Source organism: Toxorhynchites rutilus, chromosome 2 (assembly GCF_029784135.1).
Source record: "Toxorhynchites rutilus septentrionalis strain SRP chromosome 2, ASM2978413v1, whole genome shotgun sequence".
NCBI classification, from domain to species: Eukaryota; Metazoa; Arthropoda; class Insecta; order Diptera; family Culicidae; genus Toxorhynchites; species Toxorhynchites rutilus.
In genome coordinates this window covers 219,361,032-219,388,726 of record NC_073745.1, presented here as the reverse complement: position 1 = coordinate 219,388,726, position 27,695 = coordinate 219,361,032, and the positions used below count along the sequence as shown (strand labels likewise).

General features: G+C 37.0%; 1 protein-coding gene across 7 annotated transcripts in view; it reads left to right on the top strand.

Moving 5' to 3' along the window:
• LOC129771504 (nuclear hormone receptor FTZ-F1-like) overlaps positions 1-26,988 on the top strand; it is a 443,987-nt gene extending 416,999 nt beyond the window's left edge. For 5 of the 7 annotated variants that reach the window (XM_055775226.1, XM_055775224.1, XM_055775225.1 and 2 more), the window contains exons 8-10: positions 18,231-18,647; positions 18,714-19,105; positions 19,159-26,988. In XM_055775226.1, the coding sequence (XP_055631201.1) occupies positions 18,231-18,647; positions 18,714-18,860 (564 nt within the window). In that variant the 3' untranslated portion in view covers positions 18,861-19,105; positions 19,159-26,988. The remainder of the gene's footprint in view (positions 1-18,230; positions 18,648-18,713; positions 19,106-19,158) is intronic. The other 2 variants (XM_055775228.1, XM_055775227.1) reach the window with 2 other exon arrangements.
• The last annotated feature ends 707 nt before the right edge of the window (positions 26,989-27,695 follow it).

Sequence of the window (27,695 nt, the reverse complement as noted above, 5' to 3'; positions counted from 1 at the left end):
CCGAAAATTGATTATTTATTCATCATAATAAAAACCACTGGGTAATTTTGAGTACTGTTCATAAATTAATATTATGAGTAAATATTTATATAATTTTTAAAAAAATCTGGCATTTCAGTAATCAAACCTTAATTTTAATTATGGATAAATGGTCTTGCTATGTTATTTTTTTTTTATCTCATTTATTTATTTATTAGGCTCATTAGTATTTAGCTGTAACAGAACCGGGTTTAATCGTGTACATGTACATATGTTTATGTTTCTATAAATTGTGAATTACACGGTAGTTAGTAGTAGCCATTAAGGCGTTAAGTTTTCTGTTCCATTACATTATGGTAAATTACACAGTAGTAGCCATTTAGGCGTAAGGGTATTCTTTCTGTTCATCCATTGTTCAGCAGACCGGACAGCGGAGACAGTTGATATTGATCATTGTTGAGTTATTTATAGAACAGCAGCCCGATGTGTCTTGCAGAGCAGAGCAGTTGTATGGATGAATCGATCTTATTTCGACCGTGGATCGATTTCCATCGCTGATGATGGTTGCGTGGACGTAGTTATTCTATAACAACACAAAGATGGTCAATCGAGGGCCCTGAGTTTGAACTCATGATCGATCGCTTGGTAAGCGAACGCGTAACCAAGTGGCTACGAAGACCCCCTTGCTATGTTATGCTAGCTGGCTAATGAGTTATTTTGTTATGATTTATGCTGTTTTTTTATCTTCGCTTATATTTGTCGGCCTATTTCCACCACTTCGGTGCCAATCACCCACAACAGGGAGGCGACTACACCTGTTCCTACCTATCAGACTCAACAACTCTTGAGCTGGGCCAACTTCCTTTACTTTCCTTCCGAAGGAAGGCGTAACCAGAGATTTTTCGCCTCAGAAAATCTCGACGACGCCAGCTGGGAACCCAGGCCGATCGGGTTGTGAAGCTGTTACTCTAACCACACAACCACTGGCGCCGTCCGTTATTTATGTTAAGGGAAATTGTGGTTTCTTTTTCAACATACGCATAGCAAATATTGACCGGATAGGCCTGACAACCGTTTCATCTCTAGTATCAATGTTTATTTTATAGTTTCTATGTTTGACTTACTTTATATCCGAATGGAAATTCCTCTGAATTTGGTCTTGAAACATGTTCAAAATTATGCTAAAAGTTCATAATTTCATAATAATATTAGGTGGAAAGTCCGCCCAAGAATATCAGGTTGAAGGCATGCGTGTTTCATGAGGGAAATTGTCGTGGAAAAATTCTCAAAAGTAATGTACAAAACAATCCGTACATCGCTTCTCCACAAGTTCTTTTTTATTAAAAAAAAAGAGATCCAAAATGAAAACTACCGAAGCTACCCCATTTTACGGTACTTATTTGTTGAAAAACTTACTACAAACATTTATTCGAAATAATTTATATTCCAAAAACTATTTCTGTATTGTTTATTTGTACATCTTGAAAAGTTACGTTATATCGAGGTCGCTTTATATCGAGGTTGCCTTATATCGAGGTATGACTGTATTTGTATTTATTTTCTTTCTTTGAAACTGTCCCAGTGACTAACGCTCCTCCGAAGCTCAGTGTAGGAACTATATGCGCGACTAACACTTTCAGTTATGCTTCTTTTTCTTCTTCCTTTTTATCTTCTACGATTTCGTCGTCTTCTTCATCTTCTTTTACTCTGTATTTTTTCAACTTTTTCAATCGTTTTCGAACATTTGTAAAAACTTTTATATAGTATTTCACTTTAAGTTAAAATGTTGAACAATATTAGAATTGACTGCAGATTATAAGGATATTGGTTTAGAGTGGAATGTATGCAGTTCAATACAATTCAACCCAACTATCGATGGAAATGAACATGAAGTATCGAATTGACAATAGTTTTGCAACGAATTAGAGAAACTGTCGACGATCACGGAAAATATGAAATGTAATGAAGTTTACGAATCTTAGCGACGATTTATTGGATTCTTCTCGAACTCTTTTTCTTCATTCTTTTTTTGTTTTCATCTTATTTTTCAATCTTTTCTTCTTTATCCATTATTTTCCTGTTCTTATTCATCTTATTCGTCTATTCATGTTATTACCAACCTGAACGTTTTTTTAAATTTAACTTTAATAATACTTGATGTCTAAGAGCGTTAGAAAAAGATTTTTCTAATCAAAAAGTCGAGTCAAGTTAAAAATGAAAGAACTTCTTCTTCTTTATCCTCTTTATTTCTCTACATTATAGTCTATTTTTATCTTTTACTACCTACTTTTATACCACGTGTTCTTCTTCTTTTTAGGAATTCAAAGCAAAACAGTTCTAAAAAAATACACCAATATGCACAAATAGTGTACATTCAATCCTTATGGTCTTTATCGAAATTTTCAGACCCGTATTTTTTCACGTTCACAACTACGGTCTAGGCACTGAACGTACTTCGCGAACGGTGGAATTTTCAATTGCAGCGCACATTCAAACTAGACACGGTGAGAAAAGTGAGAGAGACACGCTACCACAGCTAGATGCGTCACGCCCACTACCGCGTAGGTAAAAACGTCTGATACTTTCTGGAATGCCTTCGTATAGTTAAAGAAAATATTGAGTTCTATGTTTCACCTCGACATTACCTAAATATTAAGACATTAAGTGGCTCCAATATTTGAAAAAATATAGGAGTATGATACCGATTGGCAACTCGGCGAAATAAAAAAAATAGTCTAAAATATTTCGATAAGGGCCAAAAGGATGAATGCAGAATATTTTAGCCTACTGGTTTATTTTTTGTAGAACTTGTTCCACTGATTTTTTAATGATGGTGACCAGAGCCTCGCTTATTGCCGTGCTAGTCAAAATATCTGCTACTTTCTAGGTGGTCTCGTCCTATTTCGACGAAATTTTCACGAATTTTTCTTTTTCAACTTTTTTCTTTCCAGAATTTCTTGTTTTTTAAACATTTTTTTCTTATATTTCCCCCTTATTTGCCTCTTCCTTTCTTGCATCGTTTTCTTTATTGTCTTCTTTTTTTCTCTTACTTCTTTATTTCCTTTTTCCATTCTTTCTTCATAAAAGTTTTCTTTTTTGTGTTTTTCTATTGTAAAAATATAATTTCTGTATCCTTTTTTTTTAATATTTTTTTTTCTTTATTCATCTCTTATTTATCTCTTTTTCGTCCTTTTCGTTCCGAACAGTGAATGTCATTAGCAGTTTTGAATTGTCTGGGGTAGCTCATCGCACCAAATAGAACTATGTTATCTGTTGACGTATCAATTTCACCAAAATTGTGCTTCGTCGCCAAACACATTCTTTTCACAGAGCACAAAGGTTGATAATGCAATTCAATTTTTGTGAAAGCTGCTCGAGTTGTGAAAGTCTTTGCATGATGAAATGGCAACACAAACTGAACTTTGTTCCTGTTGACCGATTGATCTGAAATTTGGGACAAACCTCTATCTGGAATACGCAGTTTTATAGTTACTTGCATAAAAGTGCGTATTTCATGATCTTGCAAATCCAAGATGGCGGCCGCTACAAAATGGCGAATTATATATTTTCTCAAACCCTCATCACCATGATTTTTTCCAAAACTCCATCAATATGGTTATGAATTGAAAGGACTAGTAGAATACAGTTGTTTATGAAAAATTCAAATCCAAAATGGTCGCCACCACAAAAAAAAAATGCAAATCTAAAATGGCCGCCACCACAAAATGGCGCCATATATATTTTTATTCAAAATCATATCAATATGGGAGTCAAATGAAAAGGCTTGACTAGTAGAACACATTTCTTTGAGAAAAATGCAAACACAAAATGGTGGCCGCTACAAAATGGCAGATTACATATTTTTTCAGAATCCCGTCAATATGGGTATCAAATAAAAGGGCTTGATGAGTAGATCACATTTATTTATAAAAAATGCAAATCCAAAATGGCTGCCACCACATATGGCGCAATATATATATATATATATATATATATATATATATATATATATATATATATATATATATATATATATATATATATATATATATATATATATATATATATATATATATATATATATATATATATATATATATATATATATATATATATACTCAGCAATATGAGTATCAAAAGAAAAGGCTTGACTAGTATCGTGGAGCACGTTGGATTTCCATTATCCGCATTTAATGGTTTTTATCATATGCCCCGCGCTTTTATTTTAGTCTCACCAATGTCCTTGATTAATGAAGGAAGGGGTATGATAACTGCTAACTGCTACTTGCCTAATTATTTTCTAGCTTTTAGTACATTATCTGTATTATTATTATTATTATGTTTAATCACAAAGAGACCGCTTAACTTAATAAGTTTTTTTACTTATTTTATTTCATTTTAAAATATATCGTGAATCACGTATGCTGTCAGCTGTCAAAAATAAAAGTTTGGAAACCGATAAAACGCTCTATTCAAGATTTAAATAAAATCTGAGCAATTTATTTTTTCGGTTGATCGGTTTTTCGTAGAATTGCTAAGTTAATGACAATTGGTCTTGGATAGTGACTTTCTTTCTTGATTAGAACTATGACCATAAAACGCACGGCTTCTTGAGTCAATTTCGCTGTTCTTCAAATTTTTCGGAGTATTTCCACGCTCTTTTTTTGTGACTTCAAAAAAAAAAATTTTTTCATTTTTTGAGTCATTCGAATCGCAGCGATTTTCCAAGAGCATGTTCAGCATGTAGTTTTTTTAATGGTAGCAGAAAATAGCTCGTACTTTCCAGTCATAGAAGACGTCATGTTCAAGGCGTTTCATCTATACATATGCTGCAGAGTAAAACTTGTTTTGTTTTGAGTTCAAATCTATTGCTAGATGTAAAACAAGACAGAGTTGCCAAAAATGAATTATGATGAAGATTACATTGACAGTTAATACCATATGTTGACAAAATCCGGTTTCATATTTACATATCTGGTATTAGAACATGAAATTCAGAAATACTGTAAAAAGTATGTCGAAAATGGACATATTCTTTCATATTTTTTTCATTTGATTTAAAAAATTATCTTCACCATTTGATTTTTTTTCTTCCCAAAACCAATGAGTTAATAATAGCAAAGATTAACCTTGATACATCGCGCTGCATCGCGTTCTCGGTCCCTGTAAAAAAATGTCTGCAATATAACATAGGGTAGCTGGTTTGATTTATGAATGAATAAGGCAAAATAAAACCTCAGTGCCGCCGTGCCGCGTGCGTGCATATTTCATCTCATGTCTGCTTTCTTTCTCCATGCACATACATATATAAGTGCAGCACACATAAATCTTGCACCAGACAAACATGTCAAGGTCGCGCCAATATCTTGCGTGCCACGGTCTGCTCGCTCATATGCATCCACAATTGGAATTGATGCTGCCCGGAGGAAGTATTTCAGACACGTCTCGGAATGTGCCTCATCATCGGAATACGCACGCATTTATGAGTGTCATTTATCCTGGATCCATTGATGGGTTTTTCAAGATTTTTTATGCCAATGCAAAGGTTTACGACTCGTATCAAGAGAATCGTCGTATGCTTAAATCATAGTAACTTAACATCGTAACTAGTATTCAGGCTAACCCCATCCTTTTCGAAGTGTACTACACTCCACATATATGCATAAGGGTATGGGCGTCACACGCAAGGATTTGCCACCCATAAAAAAAGTAGGTCAACCGATTTTGCTCTCGCTTCCCATCGCCTTCTCGCACCTTCTTCTGGGAGCGATGGACGCGTTTGCATTTTTTAGCACCGCATGTAATAAACCGGATTAAAAAGAGAACCAGGTTAAATGCCCTCGAATCGATTCAATTACATAATGCTGAGCGAAAAGATCCGCCTGTCTCGTGTTTTGTTAATGTGCACAATTGCAACTGGGGCTCTGTGAAAAGTACAGACTTATTTAATCGATTTATGATAACTATCAATTTGTTGGACTGTTTTGTTCTACCACAATGGGAATAATTTATTCCATTAGTTTCCGAGCATTTCCATGCCCAATGACAGATCGGCCAAATTCGACTGGCTCCGATTTGCATGAAACACGAAAGTAATCTTTTAACACGACGTACGCATTTTGGCCCAATTATTTTTTAAAACGGTGGCTCGGAACATTTGAACAATTTTGTAATATATTTTCTACTTTACAAACTAATTTCTTCGATTTGAGGCGTCTAACGCGTTTGTATTTAAATAGGTTTAATCGCGTAACAATTAGTCTCCCAGATATCTGCAATCGGCAAGAATGTTGTGTTTTCCCAGGGTTTTGAACAAATGGTACCTACATCTATATCTACATACCGGAACATATTTCTCACCATTTCCACCATAAAAAAACAACACCAACATAGTTCACTGGACCCTTGGCGCCGCGAATGTTCCGATGTGAATCCGATGTAGATCAACCTGTCTAATTGGCCCGATTTCCATGCCGATTGCCATGACGGCGTTAGTGCAAAGAACGCACGCCACACACACGCACGGATTTGCCCTCTTGTGAATGCCTCTCAAGCGAATGGCCACATGAGCCGCTAGCCCAAGACTCGGAACTAATGCATTCAGAGTGCGTTGTCTTCACAAAGCGCAAGTGCATACAAATTATCACCGTGCCGTGTGATCCGCATGTAGGGGCACCTTATGGTAATTCGAAACTCTGAATCAACACGGGACGACGATTGCTAAATCTTCGCACCACTCTGAGACCCATGCTCTTGCTCTTGGGCTGTGAGTTCGAGCATTCGGTGGAACACGTAACAAATTGAACAAAAGTTTTTGTTGTTCACTATTTGTTTCTGTCGATCAATACTGCATAGCAAATAGTGAATTTTCACAATCTGGAAGCATGTGCCCCCCTAAAAAAGTCACATAATTCACTAAACCGTGAAATTGGAACAATGAATCGATCCCCAGTAAATTTCAGAACTCTCCGCTGCTCCTTTCAATAAAATCAGTAACACTGAACCTTGCTTCGAATACAAGCAATTCCAAGATGCGCACTCTAAGTTCACACCTCATCCCCTTCATGCAAAGCGAACAACAATAATAACCCATTTTTCTTCATTATTGTTCCCTTTCTTGCACCCAAATCATATCCTTTTTGTCCCCGAAACAACCTCCCCCCAGGCCGAACCCCTCGAACGTCGTGTAGCAACCATCGAGAAGTATTCGTTTTCTTTTTACTTTTCTCATTTCTGTTGTGCGAACAAATCATGCTTAATTTACATCAATCAGTTGACCATGGCCCAGATTTTTACATCGTTGCCTCGTCGTCGTCGTTGTCGTTGTTATTTATTTTTTTTTGTGTTGTGTTCATCGTCTGCATCGTCCATTATACTGTTTGCACACGACTTAATGAGTGACTGAATGGTTGCCTGCTTCTGTTGCCATCACCATCATTACCACCCCACCAACATCGAAGTCAACCAAGTTATTGGAAGAGGACTTACAGAGAACCAAATGGGGGGGGGGTCAGTTGAGTTTGGGAATTCGATTTTCGGCACGAACCCAGTAAACCACATCCGTGATGGTTTGGTTTTGGTTTTCTTATTTACTCCTCGGTACAGAATGGGAGAGACACTCTCAACAGAACTCGTGGGTGTACAAGGCCAAGAAGCCATGGCGGTTCTAATTATGGAATTTTCCCAAAACACAGCTATTTCAAAAAAATATTATTTTTGTATCCACGATATATACAGCGTGAAAAATCCGGTGAAACGCTGTGCCTTATTTTAGTACATTAGTGAGTCAACAAACAATCATTGATCCACAACAATTGCAAATATTGGTCCCTCCAAATCATAGTTTGTTACAGTATTACTTCCAATTGTATGTTCTTTCTTGGCTAAATAAGAAATAAAAATAAGAGGAATTTCGTTGAACACACTTTAGTTTTCATTAATGAAAACAATGAATTAGTTTTCATTTTAAGGAAAAACAACAGTCAATATTTAGTTTGCTTTCCGTTCTTGCGAATATTTAGTTTCGAAAATTCTGTTCGGCATGGATTTACGAGATTTTCAAGCGTGGCCGCAGCGATGGACCTCCAGGGTTCTCTCACAGCAGCTTCTAATTCCCAAACTGTTCCGAACTGCCTTCCAGCGCTGTACACACGTCGTGCAAGAATTCCCCAAAGGTTCTCAATTGGATTCAGGTCTGGAATACGTGCTGGCCAGTGCAAGACCCCGATGTCTCGCTCCGAAAACCACTGCGTACTTCTCTTACTGACATGGATGGCTGCATTGTCGTACTTAAAAGTGAAGTCTCCAGACATAAAATCCTCATTAACAGATTTTTTTGCTCTAACTTTTGTATTTAGAATTCAACATCAAAATTGTCTTAGAACAACTTTACTCCAAGTTATTGATGTTTTTTCACCCTAAAACGCATAATTTAAATTTTAATGTATTAAAATACAAAAAAGAACATAGTTTTGAAAACAGTTTGCATGTAGAATTTGAAATATAAAAGTTAGTTTTTTTCATGGTAATAGAAATAGAAAAAACTTTGTTCTACAAAGTTGTCTCAAATAACTAGGGCTACAACATGATCGAACTATGTTTATATCTATCTATAAAGATAAGAAAGTTATATTTTTTATTTTATCGATAATTTTGGTCACCCTATTTTTTATCTATATATATATAAAAATCTCGTGTCACGGTGTTTGTTACTGAACTCCTCCAAAACGGCTCGACCGATTTTGATGAAATTATGCACAAAAAACTTGGTAGACATGAGAATAGGATGTAAACTAGATACGATACTGCTAGGATACCGATTGCTATATATTAGATACCGATTGGGGTAATAAAAGCTATTTCAGTATTTTTATATGAACAATATCCAAGTAATTCAACCGTGTTCGTTTTTCAAACAGAACGATTTTATCAACGTTGTTAAATGACAGATGGCATTACGTCCGCATCATGCGCAAGTAACCTCAATCAATCTAAAGCCAGGCGCATCGTCGGCGAGCTGGAGGCACATTGAATTATTGAAATACTTCAAATCACACTTAGTCGAATTATAAAATCACAATCACGCTACTGTCATCACATAACAGCGCGTGTATACAGTCTGTTCGGATTCGGTCTCACCTATAGCTGGATGTATTCGGTTGATTGGAAGAAGTGAGGATTACCTCAAACACACATTTTTAGTTTGGGTATCCACAGAATACGCCCCTAAGAAATCGATAGTGTAATTTCCTCAGAAATTTCAGATCTGTCAACTGATCAACTACTCACACGTACTCTGGAAACCGATCGAGTTAAAATTACCCTAACGAATTGCAATTTTGTATTTTACAATCCGTTCGACAAGTCCAATCGAGTTGTGCAAATGTTGTGCATTGACAACATCGAGCTCCGTGTTCCATTTATGTGTAGCAAAAATGGTAATGTATATTCGGGTGGAAAACACGCTTTTAAAACAAAAATTAGCTCTACATATCAAATATGTGTTCTATGTACAAAAGTAACAAATTCTCTGCAAGTGGAGAAAAATTTTGAACGAAAATTGTGTCTGATGATGAATTTCTATTATGGATAACGTTGCACTGAGCCTGTAAAAATAAATGACTTAAATAAAAAAAAAACGTTGCACCTAAATTTCCTTGCACTAAAAACGAAGAAATTTATAGAAAAAAACTTAAGTTAGGATCAGTGCTGTCTTCTATGTATTTAAACATCATCGAGTGTTAATTTTCATTCAAATTTCAACAATTCAAAATTGATCCACGAATACGAATGAATCACTTTGACGTTTTGTTGCAACAAGGCCACAATAGTTATATGCCACATTTGCATAGAACTAATGAATATGAGTCGAACGGATTTAAGAATGCAAAAATCGATTTCGATCGAATCGTGAAAATTGAAGTTGCATGGCGTAACGTTGGTTTCCCAATTCATGAACAGGAACCAGTAACTATAAATTTAGCCGTCCATCATGAAAATGACAAGGGCATATTTTCCACCAGTAAGACATAATTTGAACCCAATGTTCAAGAATTATGTTTTTCCCAACTTCCACTTTTCGGGAAATGACTGTTAGAAAAATCGAACATTAATCGAAACCCGCACTTTTTTGCAATTACAAACATTCTCCGAATTGGAGGTCACTTCAGTCAGCTAATATGCGGCATTCATAAATGCTTTTATCGATCACATTCGATTAATCTTATAGATCGTTAAAATATTCAAACACACTTTCTTAATACATTAGTTATGTTTTATTTAACATCCAACATATTCTTTAGGAATAATTTATATGGCAGAACAACGTTTGCCGGGTCAGCTATCCTTTATATATAAAACAAGGATATTTAAAATAAAAACACTGCTTACACTGTGATCACGCGTATACTGGAGCTTGCCACTTCAGAATACATTTAAGGCGTGTTTTTCGGCATAGAAATCTCAACCAAGTACAGGGTTTTCCATTTCGGGCTTCCGAAAGTATACAGCCCTGCGCTGACAACCGTTTGACATAGCTGTCAACCAAAGCGTCATATCGTTAGTTGAATGTCTGCCATTTTACAATATGGATCGTTTTAGCATCGCACAACGTGTTAATTTTGTTAAATTATACTATAAAAATGATGAAAAACCGGCAAATGTTTTTCGAGCATTACGGACGGATTTTGGTCGTCATGGACGGCCTACAGAGCACACAATCGCTAATGTAGTGCGTAAATTCGAACAAACTGGATCCGTAGCGTATATTGTGAAACCTGTGCATCATCGTAATGTGCGTTTGGAAGAAAATATTGCTGCTGTTGCTGCCAGTGTGGAGGATGACCCGAATGTTTTGATTCCACGGCTTGCTCACCAATTGGGCTTGTCAAACACATCATTGTGGCGAATTTTGCATTTGGACTTGCACCTACATCCATATATAGTCCAACTGGTACAATTAGAGCGTGGAGACCATGGAATGCGTCGGGCATACGTCTATTGGGTGAACGAACAACAGCAGCAAAATGCTGAATTTTCGCATCAAATTTTATTCAGCGATGAGGCACATTTCGAGCTAGCTATGTGAACACCCAAAATTTCCGTATATGAGGCTCAGAAAATCCACACGTGATTGTTGAGAGGCCATTGCATCCGCCAAAAGTCACTGTTTGGTGCGCATTATGGTCTGGTGGAGTCATCGGGCCGTATTTCTTTGAAAATGAGGACGGCGAAACGGTAACCGATTGTTAACCGATTTTTTTGCCACAAATTGAAGATATGGATACGGATGACATGTGGTTTCAGCAGGACGGCGTCACGTGCCACACAACACGACCGAACATGGCCATATTGCGAACGAAATTTGAGGGACGCATAATTTCGCGTTTTGGTGATGCCAATTGGCCGTCCAGATCATGCTTGAACCAGCTAACCTTTTTTTTTGTGGGGTTATGCGAAAGATCGTGTCTATGCCAACTCTCCGCAAACTCTTGAACATTTGAAAGACAAAATTCGTGAAGTTATGACCGAGATACCGCCCCATATGTGCCGAAAAGTCATCGAAAATTACCTGTTCCGGACCAAGGTGTGCGAGGAAGTCCTAGGTGGACATTTGAATGATGTTGAATGATATCACACATAATGGCATAAACCAAACTTTAATTTGAAATAAAAGTTTCATCGAAATTCGAATTCTAAGTGTGTTTTATTTCAATTTACTTTCGGAATTTAAAGATGGAAAACCCTGTACTATTAATAAAAATGACGCAAGTAATGCTACATTGAGGAGGCAAAAGTTCCACTGGAACGTTAGTGCCATCCAAGAAGATATGTATGTTTCGCAGCGAAAATCATCATTTAGATCAATTTTGAAGATCAGAACGATACAAACAACATACAACAAACTCTCTAGAAATATATTCGTTATTTTTACCAACTAAAATATTCTCTAGAAATAAATTATGTGGCAGAACAACGTTTGCCGAGTCAGCTAGTAACATATAAATGAGCGCTCTGTCATATGTAACAACTTTGCCTAAGACAGTTCTTATCTAGAGAATAACTGTCGAGCTCTAAATGCTCTAAATTTTCACTTAAATTCCTCCTAGACCATTGCGCAATGTAATGGGAACGAAATTCTCATCCAACAAATGGTGGAAACAGGTTTGCTTGCAATAGGCCGCCGCTTATGACAGCGGGTCGGCGGGCGAATCGAATTGCGTCACCTCGACGGATTGGGGCCGTCTCGGTTCCTTATCCTCGTTAGATTTACCCTCAGAATAAATTTTATAGTAAAAAAATAAACTCATAAATATAAAAAATAAATTCAATAAATTGCGCTTCGTTGGCGTTAATACGTAAGTACCGCAGCAATTTCGAATTTCCTCATGCTGTTTGTGATCATAATTTTTACCGTTATACTTTTGTTTTACATTTTGTGTCATTCTTACTAATCCTGACTGTTCTTCATGCATGTTTACATCATTTTTGGAAGCTGGAATTGCTCGCATAGTTTTTGTTTCTGTTCTATTGCATAGTTTTGTTCAAATTGTATTCTGAAAACAATCGTTGGACGGTTGCTGAGTATTGCGGCAGAATCAGAAATGTTGGAATAATATTTTTCGATTTGGGATAAGCAAAATTATTGTCATTCCTTTCTAGTGACAAAATTTTATTTACCCCAAAAGAAAGAAGCATCCTTGCGTTCGTTTACAGTGAAGTCAGAAAAATCCAAGTTTCGGATCTCCCTAGACTCGTTATCGATATCCTGAATATAATTTCGTTCGCAAATATTCGGAAGACTTTGTAGAAGGAGAACAATTGACATATGCTTCCTTTCTATGACATAAGGTGGATCTACATTGAAATCAAATCATTTAAGCACTTGATTGCAGAGTGCAAAAGTTGGCAGCCTTGCATGGAACAAGGTGGTATTTGCGATTCTAAGCATTCTCGCGATAGATCGTTCAGAAACTTTCGGATTTTCATTGCAAGTGCACTTTTTTCGCGCTGTTTCGACGACATGTTTGCAAGTACTACCAACCCGTAAGCGATGTAAGTCACACAAGTAGTTATTTACAGTTACTTTTTTAAGACTTTTATATATCAGGGGACTCTTTGTTCTACTCACCATCGGATTCCAGTATGTTTTATGCACTGCAGTGCATTTCGAGTGTATTTACGATTATTCATTGCTGTCGGTAAACTGACCAGATAATACTCTATATAATGTGCAGACCGAGTGTACCATGCATCAATCAGTTGTTTATTGAATTGAAACAATTTTCAAACACTAAATTCAAACCGACGAAAGTATTTTTTTAATATATTCGTTATTTTTACCAACTAAAATATTCTCTAGAAATAAATTATGTGGCAGAACAACGTTTGCCGAGTCAGCTAGTAACATATAAATGAGCGCTCTGTCATATGTAACAACTTTGCCTAAGACAGTTCTTATCTAGAGAATAACTGTCGAGCTCTAAATGCTCTAAATTTTCACTTAATTTCCTCCTAGACCATTGCGCAATGTAATGGGAACGAAATTCTCATCCAACAAATGGTGGAAACAGGTTTGCTTGCAATAGGCCGCCGCTTATGACAGCGGGTCGGCGGGCGAATCGAATTGCGTCACCTCGACGGATTGGGGCCGTCTCGGTTCCTTATCCTCGTTAGATTTACCCTCAGAATAAATTTTATAGTAAAAAAATAAACTCATAAATATAAAAAATAAATTCAATAAATTGCGCTTCGTTGGCGTTAATACGTTCAAATTAACTCATTTGTTGAAATGAGCTTGAACCCGTTTGTATAGAAGGTACACATTTTAATTATATTAAAAAATGAGGTTGGTTCACTCTAACTGATCGAATCAGCGAAAAATGCTGGTCTTCAGTGTTTGTGAATGCAAAATGTACTATTTCAGAGTGCGGTTCAGACTGTAGCGATGATAAAGAATTCGAATTAGACCAAGCTATTGAGGAACACTGCCTTAGATGATTGATTGGTTCAGTCAGAGTGGACCATGTATCAATCAAATAGCTGTCTGTTTTGAGCATGATACTTGATGTTTTTTGCAATTATCATTATCTGGAAACAATATTGAACAAAATATTGCGAAAATTGCGGAGCACTGAACTTTAAGTTCATTTTTCTCGAAATCATAAAAGTGTTACACGGTCCGGTGTGACTTAACACCGACCATTTGTTCGAACAGTTGAAATACTTCACCGATTTGCTACAGATCTTACGGTCGACGGCATGATTGGTTGAAAATGCTTGCCAATTTCTCATTTTTAAATTATTCTATTTTTAAAATGCTTCCAGCGGGACACAATTACACGATGATATCAATCCGATATTAACAGGCGCAGAAACAAAATTGCTTTCCGAATTCTCTTATCCATTCTTTTAATCCAACTACGAATCATATTACATTTTAAATCTGCCTGTTTGTCTACTTCCGTTGAGTTCGGTGGGCATCTGGTCATACAGCTTCCGGGCACTGATTTAAACCAGATTGCTTTTTGACGTAGCGAGAATCGAGACGAATTTGACGAGAATCTTAACACTGAATATGTAGGGAATAATGAATGATTTCGATCCCTTATATTTCGACCATTTCTCGATAAATCGCAAAGATGTTTGCATCAATTGATTTAAAATATTTCTACACATCAAACACAATAAATATTTTTTTTTAGAAAAATAATCGAATGATTGTAAAATATCAAGCTTTATCCAAACATGTTTAATCGACTAAGAAAGGCAACTAGAGTAACGGCGGAATGCAACCTGGATACATCAATACTACTGCGAAAACAAACATAGCTATCCACCGTGCATAGCATTCTATCCTAGGGGAATATGAAAATTAAGAAAACGAAGCCAACACATGCACAGAATTGTGAGCTGTTGTTTACTTTCCTTTGTTTGGTTTTGCGAATTGCTCGATACAATGAAATCCAGAAGAGATGCGAAATATTGCATCGCAAGGTCCACAACCAGTCAATGCGGATATATTTCACTTGTTCACTCCGAACCGATCATTCATTTTTTAACCGGGAAGAAATTTTTTTCGTAAACTTATATACGGCTACGGTGCTTATGCGAGGCAAATTTGTACTGTTGATTTTATTGATATTGTTAACACCTTCATGTCAGAAGTTCCAAAAACGTCAACTAGGATCACAATACTAAGCAAACATTTGTAAACTTTTCTAAGCCTTATGTGACCAGCGATTCAGAAAACTTTTCTCCGATTGCGAAACATTTTGCGTTTTGTGTTCATTCCGCCAGAAACGCACCAAATGATTGTTGATAACAATGGTAATACCGATATTAGTGAATGAAAATACCGCAAATATTTTCAACGTTTTAAAAATTTAAGGTTTTAGTATTGACGACACGGAGTATCCCGGAAAGGAGAAAACACTTGAATATGCAGAATTGGAGGTACTTCTTCATGAGAATTTAAGTCAAACGTCATTAGGAACTAGCAATATCATGAAGCGAATCTCGAAAAAAAAAACATTAAACATTGGAAATGATCTAAGGGCACGGGAATTCAATTCTACTCGAATTGATGCCAAGGTACATCGAAAGGCGTGCGGAAAGGATGCTTCTGCTGTGTGGACCAATTCGTCGTTACGAACTGTTGAAACCTCGTGAAATCGCCATAGGAGATCGTTACCAAACACATCTTATGCGTTTGGGCCGAGCATTGAAACAAAACAGTCGCAATATGAGCAAAGAAGTGATCTTGCTGCACGACATCGCTCTGCCCCATGTTGCCTAAGACTTTGAAACTCATCTTGAAATACTTCAATGGGACGTTATTCCCTACCAACCATATCCTGCAGATATCGTCTCTTCCGACTGCCATTTATTCCGATTGATGGCGCATGGCTGACTGAGCAGACCTGCTATTCTTACGAAGAGACTGAACAATTTGATAGACTCGTGGATCACTATAGAAAACCAGCAGTTCTTCAATCAAGGAATCCGTATCCTGTCAGGAAGATGTAAAATGAAAATGGCTAGTAACAGGCAACTCTTTCAAGAATTAGGTTAGAACTTTTTTTTCTGCTGGCAGTGTAGCTTTGTCTAGAAAACTATCCATTGAGACCTTCAACGTTTCGTCAATTTCACCCTGTTTCACACGCGTTAGTTGTCTCCTGGTGCGAAATAAATAGTTGACACGATTTCCAGATTGAATGAGTCACTGCCTATCTCCTTGGGTGTTATTTACTGCAGTTGTCAATACTAACTTCGGGATTGTCTCCGTATACGAATACTCAGGCCGCGAGACTGAAGCACCAACTTTTCTTTAGAGTCTCTTGCTCTCATTGCAATTCGTTTAGATAACGCTTATAATCTAGTACAAGTTTCTTCCAACATCGCAAAAATTTGTACCAAGGGAGAAGCCCTGAAGCAAAACCAGGGAAGAATGACCTTTGGGTTAAAGCCCCTTGAATCAAGATAAAAAGGAACAAGCTAGAGGGGCTAAGGGAGGTCCCAAGAATTGTTCCAGTCATTCCCTCTGGCCGGCTTCCAAAAGTCGGTCATCCATTGCACCTGCACGATTGTCTGACAATTCCTCGGTCAGGGCTAAAAAGCACGAGCACGCAGATACATGCATTCCACAGGGCCTAGTCCCCCTTTGGCAATCAGAAGCCTGGAGGCAGGTGAATATTCTGGCTAGGTTCGCCTAGTCAAGAAGCAAGATAAGTCTACCAATGCAAACCGACTGCTTAAAAGTTGTTATCATCGTCACAATGGTGGTCCGGATCATATCCTACACAATGAATTAGAACAGCGAGTACGAAACTCCATCACATAGTCTCAATCAAAACGATCGCATCTCCATCGGCGACTCGCTTTGAAAACGCATCGGAAACACGCTGCTTTTGAAGCAAATCGTAAAAGGTGATGAAAAATTGAATAGAATATTTGATATAATTGAAGATATAGTCTGTGTCTGGTGGGAATAAGAAGAAATTCTGTATACAGTTATTCCATGCCAAGCCGATATAGTGGTTCTCTGATTTTCGTGGAAAGAGGTAATTCTGTTCTTCATCACAAAACATTAGACCCGATTTTTTTTTTATTTGTTCCATTTTAGGGTGGTTCGAAAAATCGATTATTTCCCAAAATGCCTTTTTTTTAAGTTCATAACTTTTGAACAACTGAACCGTTTTAGATGGTTGACATATCAAATTGAAGCCAATGAACCTTTTGTTTAAAAACTTTCAACTTGCAAAAACAATGGATTTTGTTTTGGTAATTATTGATTGTAGTTGTTTTTTGTTGTTTTCATGGCTTTGGACTAGAGGGTACTATATTTTTTTTCTTAAAAGCTGATTTTTTACATAACATATCTCGATATCAGAGAAGCTATTGTTGTCGTTTTTGAGATATCATCTATCAAAGTCCAAAAAATCATTTTTCCCCTTTTATCCAAAAATGACTTTTTGCAAAAAATCATAACATTTGAACTACTGAACCGATTTCGATCATCGACATATTCAATTGAAGCCAATAAGCTAACCTTCTTTGAAAAAATATTTGAAAAAATGTCATTTTTGGGAAAAAGTTGAAAAATATGATTTTTTGGACCACCCTCAAATGGAAATGGTCACCCTAACGAAAAAATAAAAAATACGGGTCCAATATTTTGCAATAAAGAACAAAACTACCACTTTTCATGGACATCTTTTAACCACTATATCGGTTTAGTATGGAATGGCTGTATAATGAGTTTCTATCAGTTGATAAATTCCATCAAGTACTGATCACAACTGAACGGATTGACGTCCAGAACAAACCAATATGATAGGCGTAGTGTTCCGCCAAGGCAATGCCAGATCTCATGTTTCTTTGACAACCCGGCGAAAAATATTAGACAATCTAATATTTCATTTTCGCAACATCTACAGGAAAATTTTGATCCGTGATAGCATGTCCCAACAACGAATAGCGCTCGATAATAATTATGTGGATTATGTTGTCAACATGAATAATTTTAAGTAATGTACATATGAAATGAAATAAAATTCTATGTAATGTTGAGTTGTTCAACTACGTTAGTATTGAATTTTTCATTAAAATCTCAATCATCAAACATGAAAGTCGTTCGCACATTTGAATAGTACAATAAAACACATGATTTCGTTCTGTAGCAGTGAATTTCGGTTAATCTTTTTATTTAAATACACGTAACTAAAACAATATTTCAATGTATCACCCCCCAGGTGGACGACCAAATGAAGCTGCTGCAAAACAGTTGGTCCGATATGCTGGTGCTGGATCACATCCACCAGCGGTTACACAACGGGCTGCCGGACGAAACCAACCTGCACAACGGGCAGAAGTTTGATCTCTTAGGTTTAGGTTTGCTGGGCGTCCCCAGCATGGCCGATCATTTCAACGAGCTGCAGAACAAGCTGCAAGAGCTCAAGTTCGATGTTGGCGATTACATCTGTATGAAATTCCTGCTGCTGTTGAATCCTGGTAAGAACGATTATTTTCTGGTTTTGAGTGGTTATCTAATTGGCATTCGTATCGTAGAAGTTCGAGCGATCACCAACCGGAAGACGGTGGTCGAAGGCTATGAAAATGTGCAAGCAGCACTGCTGGATTACACCCTCACCTGTTATCCGTCGGTGCCTGTAAGTGTTCTCCCGTTATTCAATCGGTAACAAGTAACATTAACCATTCTGTTCCCCTCTTCACAGGATAAGTTTAGTAAATTGCTCAGTATTATTCCGGAAATTCACGTGATATCGTCGCGGGGCGAAGGGCATCTGTACATGAAGCACTGCGCCGGCAGTGCGCCCTCGCAAACCCTGCTGATGGAGATGCTGCACGCCAAACGCAAATGAAGTTGACGGGGAAGTAACAACAGCGGGAGGGTCACCTAGGGGAAAACGGCCGGAATCGTTTCCTAAGTACAGTGCAGACAAAATGTGGTGTGAATTGCAAAGGACTGTGTGTTCCTTTCGTGTTTATTTAGTTAGTGTATGCTGTTTCGAGCGAATAATTTCTTCTTTATTTTGTGTTGAAAGAAAACAATCGGTTTTTAATATTGGTTACAAACCGCTGACGTCCATCCATTTGGAAGCAACAGGTATGCAACTTCAGATTAGAAAGATTTTTTTCACATCATCGTATTCATTTCAGAACAGAGAGCAATGGTTCTGGGTGTGCCCCTGCCTGTACGGTTGATTCACACCAAATCAGTGCCACAACGCAACACGCAAGCAACCAGCAGACATACAGAACCGAATCTGTATACGAATAAATAGATTCTCCAAGTCCACTAATATGCACAGTAATAAAACAATGATGTTACCATTCATCTCAGCGAATTAAATTTTAATTCTACCCTAATTGTCAACTCAGAAAAAAACAAAAGTAGTTTTAGTCAGACAAACAGAAGCAAAACACGCCGTAGAAGAAATAGTCAAATCAAAAAAAAATTGTTGTCAATCCAAATCAAATTTGCCGAAGATGAAAAAAAACAATTCAGTGTAAAATGTTATAAAACTATTCCGGATACAACACCCAATCATATGCGAAAGCAAGCAAGCATGCAAAACTCGTGACTTGAGGCGAAGAAGCTAAAAACGAAACACAACACAACCAACGTAAAAACAAAGGATCTAAAACTAAGTGTTCAGTAAATGTTAAAACAAAATGCAACTATTAACGAATTCTCCTTAAATGAATAACTTTTTTTTTGCTGTAATAATCATATATTTCTTTCCGGATCTTAGTGCAATATTTAACAAAGACAACCACACACACCATGTCATTCATTAATTCATTGTTCACACCGATCGTCTTCTGAGACAGAAGAGCGCAACCAAAATTTGAAACAAGAAGAGTGGTATTCCTTCCAAATTCATCTCACCAGAATCGCCACAGTGATGGTAATTAATTATGTTCTATTGATTGCACCCTAAGAAAATATCCTCTTTGTCCACACAAAACCCGTTCTACTCTAATATGCAAAAAGCACGCCCGATTCAATATTAAAGATAAACAACAGAACAAACGTAAAAAAAGTGTGTGCGAGAGAGAAGAAAAAAAGTTCAAATCGAATATGTTGAATAAGTCCTTACTCGTTAAAACTGAGCAAAGCAAATGATACTAAAGCTGTATACTAAGCGTTACCGCCATAACCGACACAGGCGAAACAAGTAAGTGCAGCAGGAGAGAAATTTAGGAAGAGCAAACAAATGTGTTTCAAATGGTTAATCGCCGTTGAAGCGAATCAACTGTTAATAGTTACTGTGTGCTGAGAGTAAGAACACATTGGAAAAAAACATGTTAGGAATTCAGAACCGTCACACTTAGATTTCACCCCACAATCGAGTATTGCAACAAATGTCCATACATCATCGCCATCGTGTCGCTGCGGAACAGAACAAATCCTTAGATGTTTGTCCCGGGCAAAACCTAGCGGCGTTGGTCACAATTACCAAGGAACGTGAAACATAGTTCCCAATGCGCGTTTGGGTGCAAGTGTTTGAAACGATCTTGAATGGTGGGCGCTGTTTTCTAGTACCTCGTTTCGGATAGCAGAGGGTAGAGCTTCGATAGGTCTGGTACTTCAATTCGAAGGCAGTAATGCTAGAACATCAGCAATGGAAACGAGCCTCAATTATCGAGCATTTATCAGAACAGAGAGGTAAATTATTTTCATCCTAAACTATCGTTCAGTGCTCGGATTCAATCGAGTGGGATTCTTTTTATCGATGTTACATTTTTATTTGTTTTATGAAATAATAAATGCTATGGAAGTGGGCGGACTCAAAATGTTTTTACAGATACCAGGTTGAAAACTTATTGGACCATATCATTTCATGATTTTAATATAATTCCCCGCAATTTCAATACACTTGTTCTAGTGATGTTCTGGTTTGTGAGTTAATTCCTGGAATGAGAATCCGGAGGACTGTCGGAATACACTTTCACGGCTGCTATTACCTCACCAATCAATATTTACTCAGAAATTTGAAAATCTAGATCAGTAATGAGACAGAAAAAATCAAAACTTTAAACAGCTGCAATCCCCAAACCAATTGCGCTGCAGCGCGGACTCGATTATATACAGTTTTTGATTTCTTTTCACTGTATATAATCGAAAAAAAAATTGATTTGTTTGTTTTGCATGTATTTTTCGATTTTTGAAAATAAAAGAGGAATTTGATTTTTGATTCATCCCCTTAAAGTCAGAAAACACCTTTCTCATATGAAAAAAATAAATTTATCCAGATTATCTAAGGAGGTGATAGACGAACATATTTGATGAAAAAAAATCCTTCTACGCATATGTTCGAATTCCAACAATGACAGAGTTATAGAACTTTTTTTTCAGACTCTGTTGCCTCAAACTGGCTCTACATTAAAAGGTACGCTATGGAAAATGATTCTGATGCTCGTTTGAAAGATGAGAAAATTTAGTATATGATGTAGTAGCGGAACAACTAAATTAGTGGATTTTAACAACATTTTGGAAGTGAAAAACATAAAAGTTAAAAATTTTTAATGTGTTATTATTAATTTTATCCTGTAAATTTATACTAAACTAAATTGTTTCTATCAATTAAATTGAAGTTCTTTAACCGCTCTACAATTTGTTCTTTGACTCCCAATTCTATCTTTCCTAATTTGGCTGCAATATCGAAAATTCAAAATTCAAATCTTCAAAAATCATGATTTTTACCCCACTTTACATGTAATAGACCCTTAAACTTCACCTTAATGCTGAAAGGTTACATTTCTTCTTGAAATAAGCAATATTTGAAATATAAAAAAAAAATGTTTTTCCAAAATTGCATATAATCGAGACTGCATATAATCGAGTCCGACCTGTATTATAGAAAGCTAAATAAAATTGAAAAGGGGATTTAATTTCTGATTAAATTGATAGTAACATAATTTACACATTTTATTTTTTGCAAAACTCTTCTATCTTCAAAGGTGCATACCTTCCATTAGGGAATTCACTGTAGTTTTGGATACTTTCCTGACTGACTTACTACGAAATTCTGAAATGTTTTCGGTTCATTACTTCATTGACTTCAAATTTCTTTTAATTAAGGTGAAGGTGGAAGGAAGCCATTGTAGTAGTATAGGTAAAATCACGTGTTCTCATGGGGTAATAGTGTTTGTGAGAGAAGAGCAAAGCACACGTAAATAGATTAATTCACTTATCAGACTGTGTGGCGCTTCATTGACACGAGTCTTAGAACACATTTGAAAAAAAATAACAATTCAATGCTAAAATATAAATATATAAAGAAGGTGTATTTGCAAATGAAGTAAAATTCTGATTTTACGCGAGCGTAACATGAGCCAATTCATAACACATGCGCCCAAGTTCTTCCGCACAGTAACTCGATGTTGATAATTTCTCAACGTTTTCCTTCGTTGATCGTATTATTTTCATATATTCACGTTGGAAAGCCTTAACCCGTCTTTTCGTTGGCCGAGGCATTTTGATTGGATGTAATACCTTTCCGTTTACTATTTTTGAAAGCATAGGCAGCCGTGGCAGTGTTCTGCAATACAATTTTCTTAACCAATGTTTAAGTTGCTAACACTTACATCATAGACCCATTAAACGTAAGAAAAATAATTGTATTGATATCATTTTCTTCGCACTGTTTCGCAAAATTATTAATTTTCGGGCGAGGGGTAAGGGAGGGAGATGATAGAAATGAGCGCCATTGCGGCAGCTATTTGTGGCTTCCTTCCACCTTCACCTTAAGGCAGTATTCTAGTCTAGAAATTTGTAAAAAATCAAAAAAAAATCCTCCATATTTCTGTAGTTTAGGCATTCAAGAATATACCCTAGAAAAGACTTATCGAAAATACTAATATTTAACGAGTTAGAGCCATTTTAGTGACGCGGTATCTAACCTGGTACGGCCATAACAATGAACTTCAAACGCTTTTTTCTCGAAACTAGATTTTTCGAACTGGCGTACACGATATCTCAAGTTCTACTGAACCGATTCATGTCATTTCTATGGATACAATCTGCAGGCATCTCTATATCGCATGAACCTCTAAAAAAATTATATTTTTTAAATTTAATATTTTTAAAAAATCGAGAAACGTAAGAAAAAATGTTTTGAACCACATTTTGTTTTTCAAACGCCCGCCATTTTGTCAAAAAAGAATCTTTTCGACTTGTCCGAGGTTCACGCGATAGCGGCATCTTTACTGATTCAGAATCTGGCCGATTTTTTGTTTCAGATAACCAGAAGGGCTGGAATCGTGTACGCCATGGCACAACTTTTTTCTGAACCCAATCACTTCATCATCTCTTAACTATTCTAGTAATGCATATTTTTTCTCCGTTCGAATTTTGCTTCATTGTTAAAAAATAGATGAACAAATAATGATGTGATGTTTTCGTGTATCTACACCACAATACCCCCATAATGCGAATTGGCATCTCTAGGAACCAAAATCACATTGTTGTCTTCATACCATTTCAAAATTCCTTTGGTATACATGAAGCCAAATCTGACCAGAAGAATGTAGACACATTGTGTTTCCTTATGAATGGCAATAGACGCTTCTGTAGGCACAATTTTTTCAAAATTTCAGAATTTAGAAATCGTTTGTGACGATTTGCTTTTGGCACCACAACTACAAATCGAATCATTTTTCATGTCCAACTATTCATTCCATATTTCGCAAAGAAGACGAACCACATTCATGTTGGTGGTAAAACGGACGTTGTGTATTTATGTTCGCATCTTCTCGCGTGAGTCAGGAAAAAGACCGCTCAAACTTAAGGAGTCCAAGCGAGTCCAGATGTCCGCTCCTGCTGAGCCTATTGAGCTTCGCGTGGGCTGGCTTTTTGTTTTTATTTTAGGATAATAGTTGGAAACCCACAGTGTTGAACTACGAAAAAAACTTTTTTGCCTTCCACACGTTTTTGAGATGGTCACATACCGATTTGTGTTTCTTACATTGTTTACGAAAAAGGCAGCCCCATTGCGCACACACAGCTTCCTAACACCCAAAATTCTAGATCACTAGTACTTCTGTTCAATCTCAAATAACAATCTTCCAAAACCATCATGTAGATTGTTTTCAATACTTGTACCATTTCGTTCTTACTGATTAGGTACTTTGACCCGAAAGACATTCGTCCCTACACGATTGCTTCAGAATTTGTCGTATAGGCATGTTCCATCTAAAATCGGAACAATTGTATAATATATATTATGAGAGTACTATCTCCAGAGTGATGTTCAAATCATTAGCCGATCGTTCAATATTATAGACTTTGCACGCTGTTGATATGTAGGCAACGGATAGGGCTACATCACAGTTGAAGGGTTTATTATCTGGTATATAATTAGCTATGCGGAGGCGAGAGGCGATGATATTGTGGAATGGAACTGTTAGGCTAACCAGATGTAATCGTATTGATTATCCGCAAGACGACACTCAACGCCCGTTGGCTTCAAATTATAAAGAACCCAAGTACCTAACTTTAGAATCATTCCCAACGCAAACAATCGCTTGGTAATGGTTTGGTAGATAACTTCTAATGCTGAAGCAAGCTCGTCTTGTGTTTGGCACGGATCCATGTTGAGTAATGCCAGCTTCTTGGAACGTTTTTAGTCTTTCTTCACGCGGATAATCGTCAACATCGAGCAACTTTGAAGCAACGAAACCAATCATGGCACGTTGTTCCACTTCGAAAAATTTTGTAGCACTTTGTATTTCTAGTTTTTTTTTATGGAGATGATATAAATTCAAAAACATATTTTTGATATACTAGAGCATCGAAAGTAGCCTCGCGGGCTAAAATAAGCTCCGCCTGATGAAATGTAATTCGATTATAGTCTTAAATCGAAGAAGCAGTGGAGACTAACCTCAAATTTCACGATTAATGTAGATTTTTGAAACCTTTCTTCCTTTAGGTCGAGAGCTCGTGGAAATAATTGCTTGAGATGTTCAAATGTTCAACCGAAAAAAGGATTTTTCCGGGGTTTATGAAAACAGCACTCGATTCACTTCCAAATGGCATGCCTCTTTGATCAAGCCTCTGTTTCAAGCATTTACGCCGCAGAAAATCGATCATCGATCAACTGAGACAAATTCGCGATCAAGATTAAGATACACACAAACACTAATACACATACACTAACACTTACTAGAATGACACTAAACAAATAGAAAAACGAAAATGTGATGCAAAACAAATTGTTATCGAATGTGTTCTAGGGAGAAAAAACTAAACGAAAGCGAAACAGACAGAGGGGGGGGGGGGGGAGGGGTCGCAAAAATATTCAGCCGTCGACGCAAAAGCAAACAAGTATTATCAAATAGTTTTATTTATTTTTAATGGATAAGCGCCGATAAACAAGCGGGCAGCGACGCGGGATATAGGGAACAGTTGAAATTGTTAAAATTGCATGAAGTAAATTGTGTAAATAGTAAAAAAAACAGTACCTTGAAATACACTTACCCTCACCTATTCCTTGGAGGAAGGTGTATTTAAGCGACAAACAGTACGAAACAAAGAAGGAGGGGGAGAAAGCAGAAGTGCAGAAGTACACAACCCAACAACCAAATAATCAGCGAAAGCCAGTATGAGACAAAGAAAAAAAAAGAATATATATTTTTTGATGCCACTTTTATTCTTAGTAGAAGAAGTCATATTATGGCGCGAACACAATGGTTACCGAGGGGAGGGGGGTCTCTAAACCAGGTGGGGATGTCCATTAGAGGATTTTCCAGATTTTCCATCGCTCCGCCGCTACCATCGGAACAGCCAACGCCGCCGCACAGTGTAGTAGTCAGGCCTTCAGAGTAAATCCACAGTAAACACACACGAACACGAAGTCAGCCGGAAGGAATACGAGAGTCTAGTCGAGCGATTCTTTAGCGGAAGTATTTAAGAGTAAAAACAATTCAATGATATGCCTTTTCAAAAGTACAAAACTTAAACACACTAGACCGGACATAAAAACACACATTACAACACACTTATCACCAGAAAAAACACATCTCACAAAAAGGTGAGAATTATGTACATGTAGGTAGCAGTTGATGACCTAAGAAAGTAGGAGCTGTAATTGTCTTGTAGAATTTTTCTCACGCTTGTGACACAAACACCAGGGCTAGCGCAGGTTAGATGATGATCGATGATCGATGATTCTCGTCCGATTGTGACCAACGTTTGCGTCGATGCGTCAAAATTTCCGTTCAGCACCTTGTTCTCAACCAAGCAGCAGCGTGAGGTAACCCTCTCTACAAATCCATTATGAGGAGGGGGGGGGGCGGGGGGTATGTAGAAGTCAAACGGGCATCGACGTGAAGTATAAACCAGAGTATGAAAGAAAAGGAAGGCGTAGTCGTAGATATTGGGAAATGTAACCAAATGCTGTGAAAGAGTAATTTTTTAAAAACAAAAACAAGGAAAGATGCTAGATTTAGGTTATTCGCTTCGTTTTAGTAGATAGAGTGGGTAATTAATGTTAAAACTGGTGAACGTGAGAAAATAAAGTATAGCCACAAGTGCAGAGAACCAGGATCAGAAACGTGTTCAAGATGTGTGCGTGATTAGTTAGTTAGGGCATATAGGCAAAAAAAAACAACGGAAGGAAGCTCGCACTCGCAGAGGATATGTGGGGGGAGAAAAACTTGTTTCCCACCGACAAAAGTAGAAACGGACACACCTTAGGTGCGAACTTCTGTCGCTAAACATTCCAGAAGGGGTGATTCAGAATAAACCACATGCACACACCCACAAATGTAACGCGTAAGCTGCTGCTGCTGCTGCGTCGTGAAGAAAAACCGTAAACACTGAAATGTGGAAAGATTAAAGAAAATAATTTGCCACAGTGATATAGATTTAATGGAGCAAAACGCACTTAATTTATTAAGTATTGATCGGTTGGAAGCATTGTCTTTGTAGAAAAGTATCAAAAGCTAGAACATGGAAGAAAAACATGTGGTCACACATACCAATTGGTCAGCAGTCGTTATAAGATTAAAAACCGAAACAAAAAAATCGACTAGAAGGTGAAGGTATATTAAGCTCAAAGTTTTGTTCGATTTCTCATTTCGCTAAATTTTTGTACGAACAAGGTGCTGTTTTGTTCGACATCAAAAAAAAAAATCGTATATATTCTTACTTCGTTCGGAATTAAAGTTTTTTTTTCTTAACATCCACGGCTTTACGCTACGCTGTCAAGTGGGCGTTACCGTTTGAAGTGAGTCACCGCTCACTCTCCTACCATAAAAAAAAATCAACCGTTGCAACAATCATGCCTCTCACATGCCATAATTTCCATACCATAAAATGCTTTCCCATAACTAGGTGTACGTCCTTAAAAAAGAAGAATAATGAAAATGAAAAACTCGCCACTGGTTTCCAAAAAACAAACAACACAAAACAGTTAGAGAAAAAAGCAAGAACACATCACAGAATTAATTATAGAGAACTATAATATATAAATATACCAGAAAAAATAATGATATTAAAAATCAAGCAAAAAAATTGGGTACCTTACCTTAATGTGTTTTCAAAACATTTTAACGTTTAAGTTGTTCGTCTAATAGTGGTTACGCTATCTGTTAATTTAACGGAGATGAAAGCAGTGTGAAAGTGAAAGCAAATTAAGTCGTTTCATTTCGCGTTTTTTTTTTGCTGTCCAAGGATAGGAGAAAGGAAA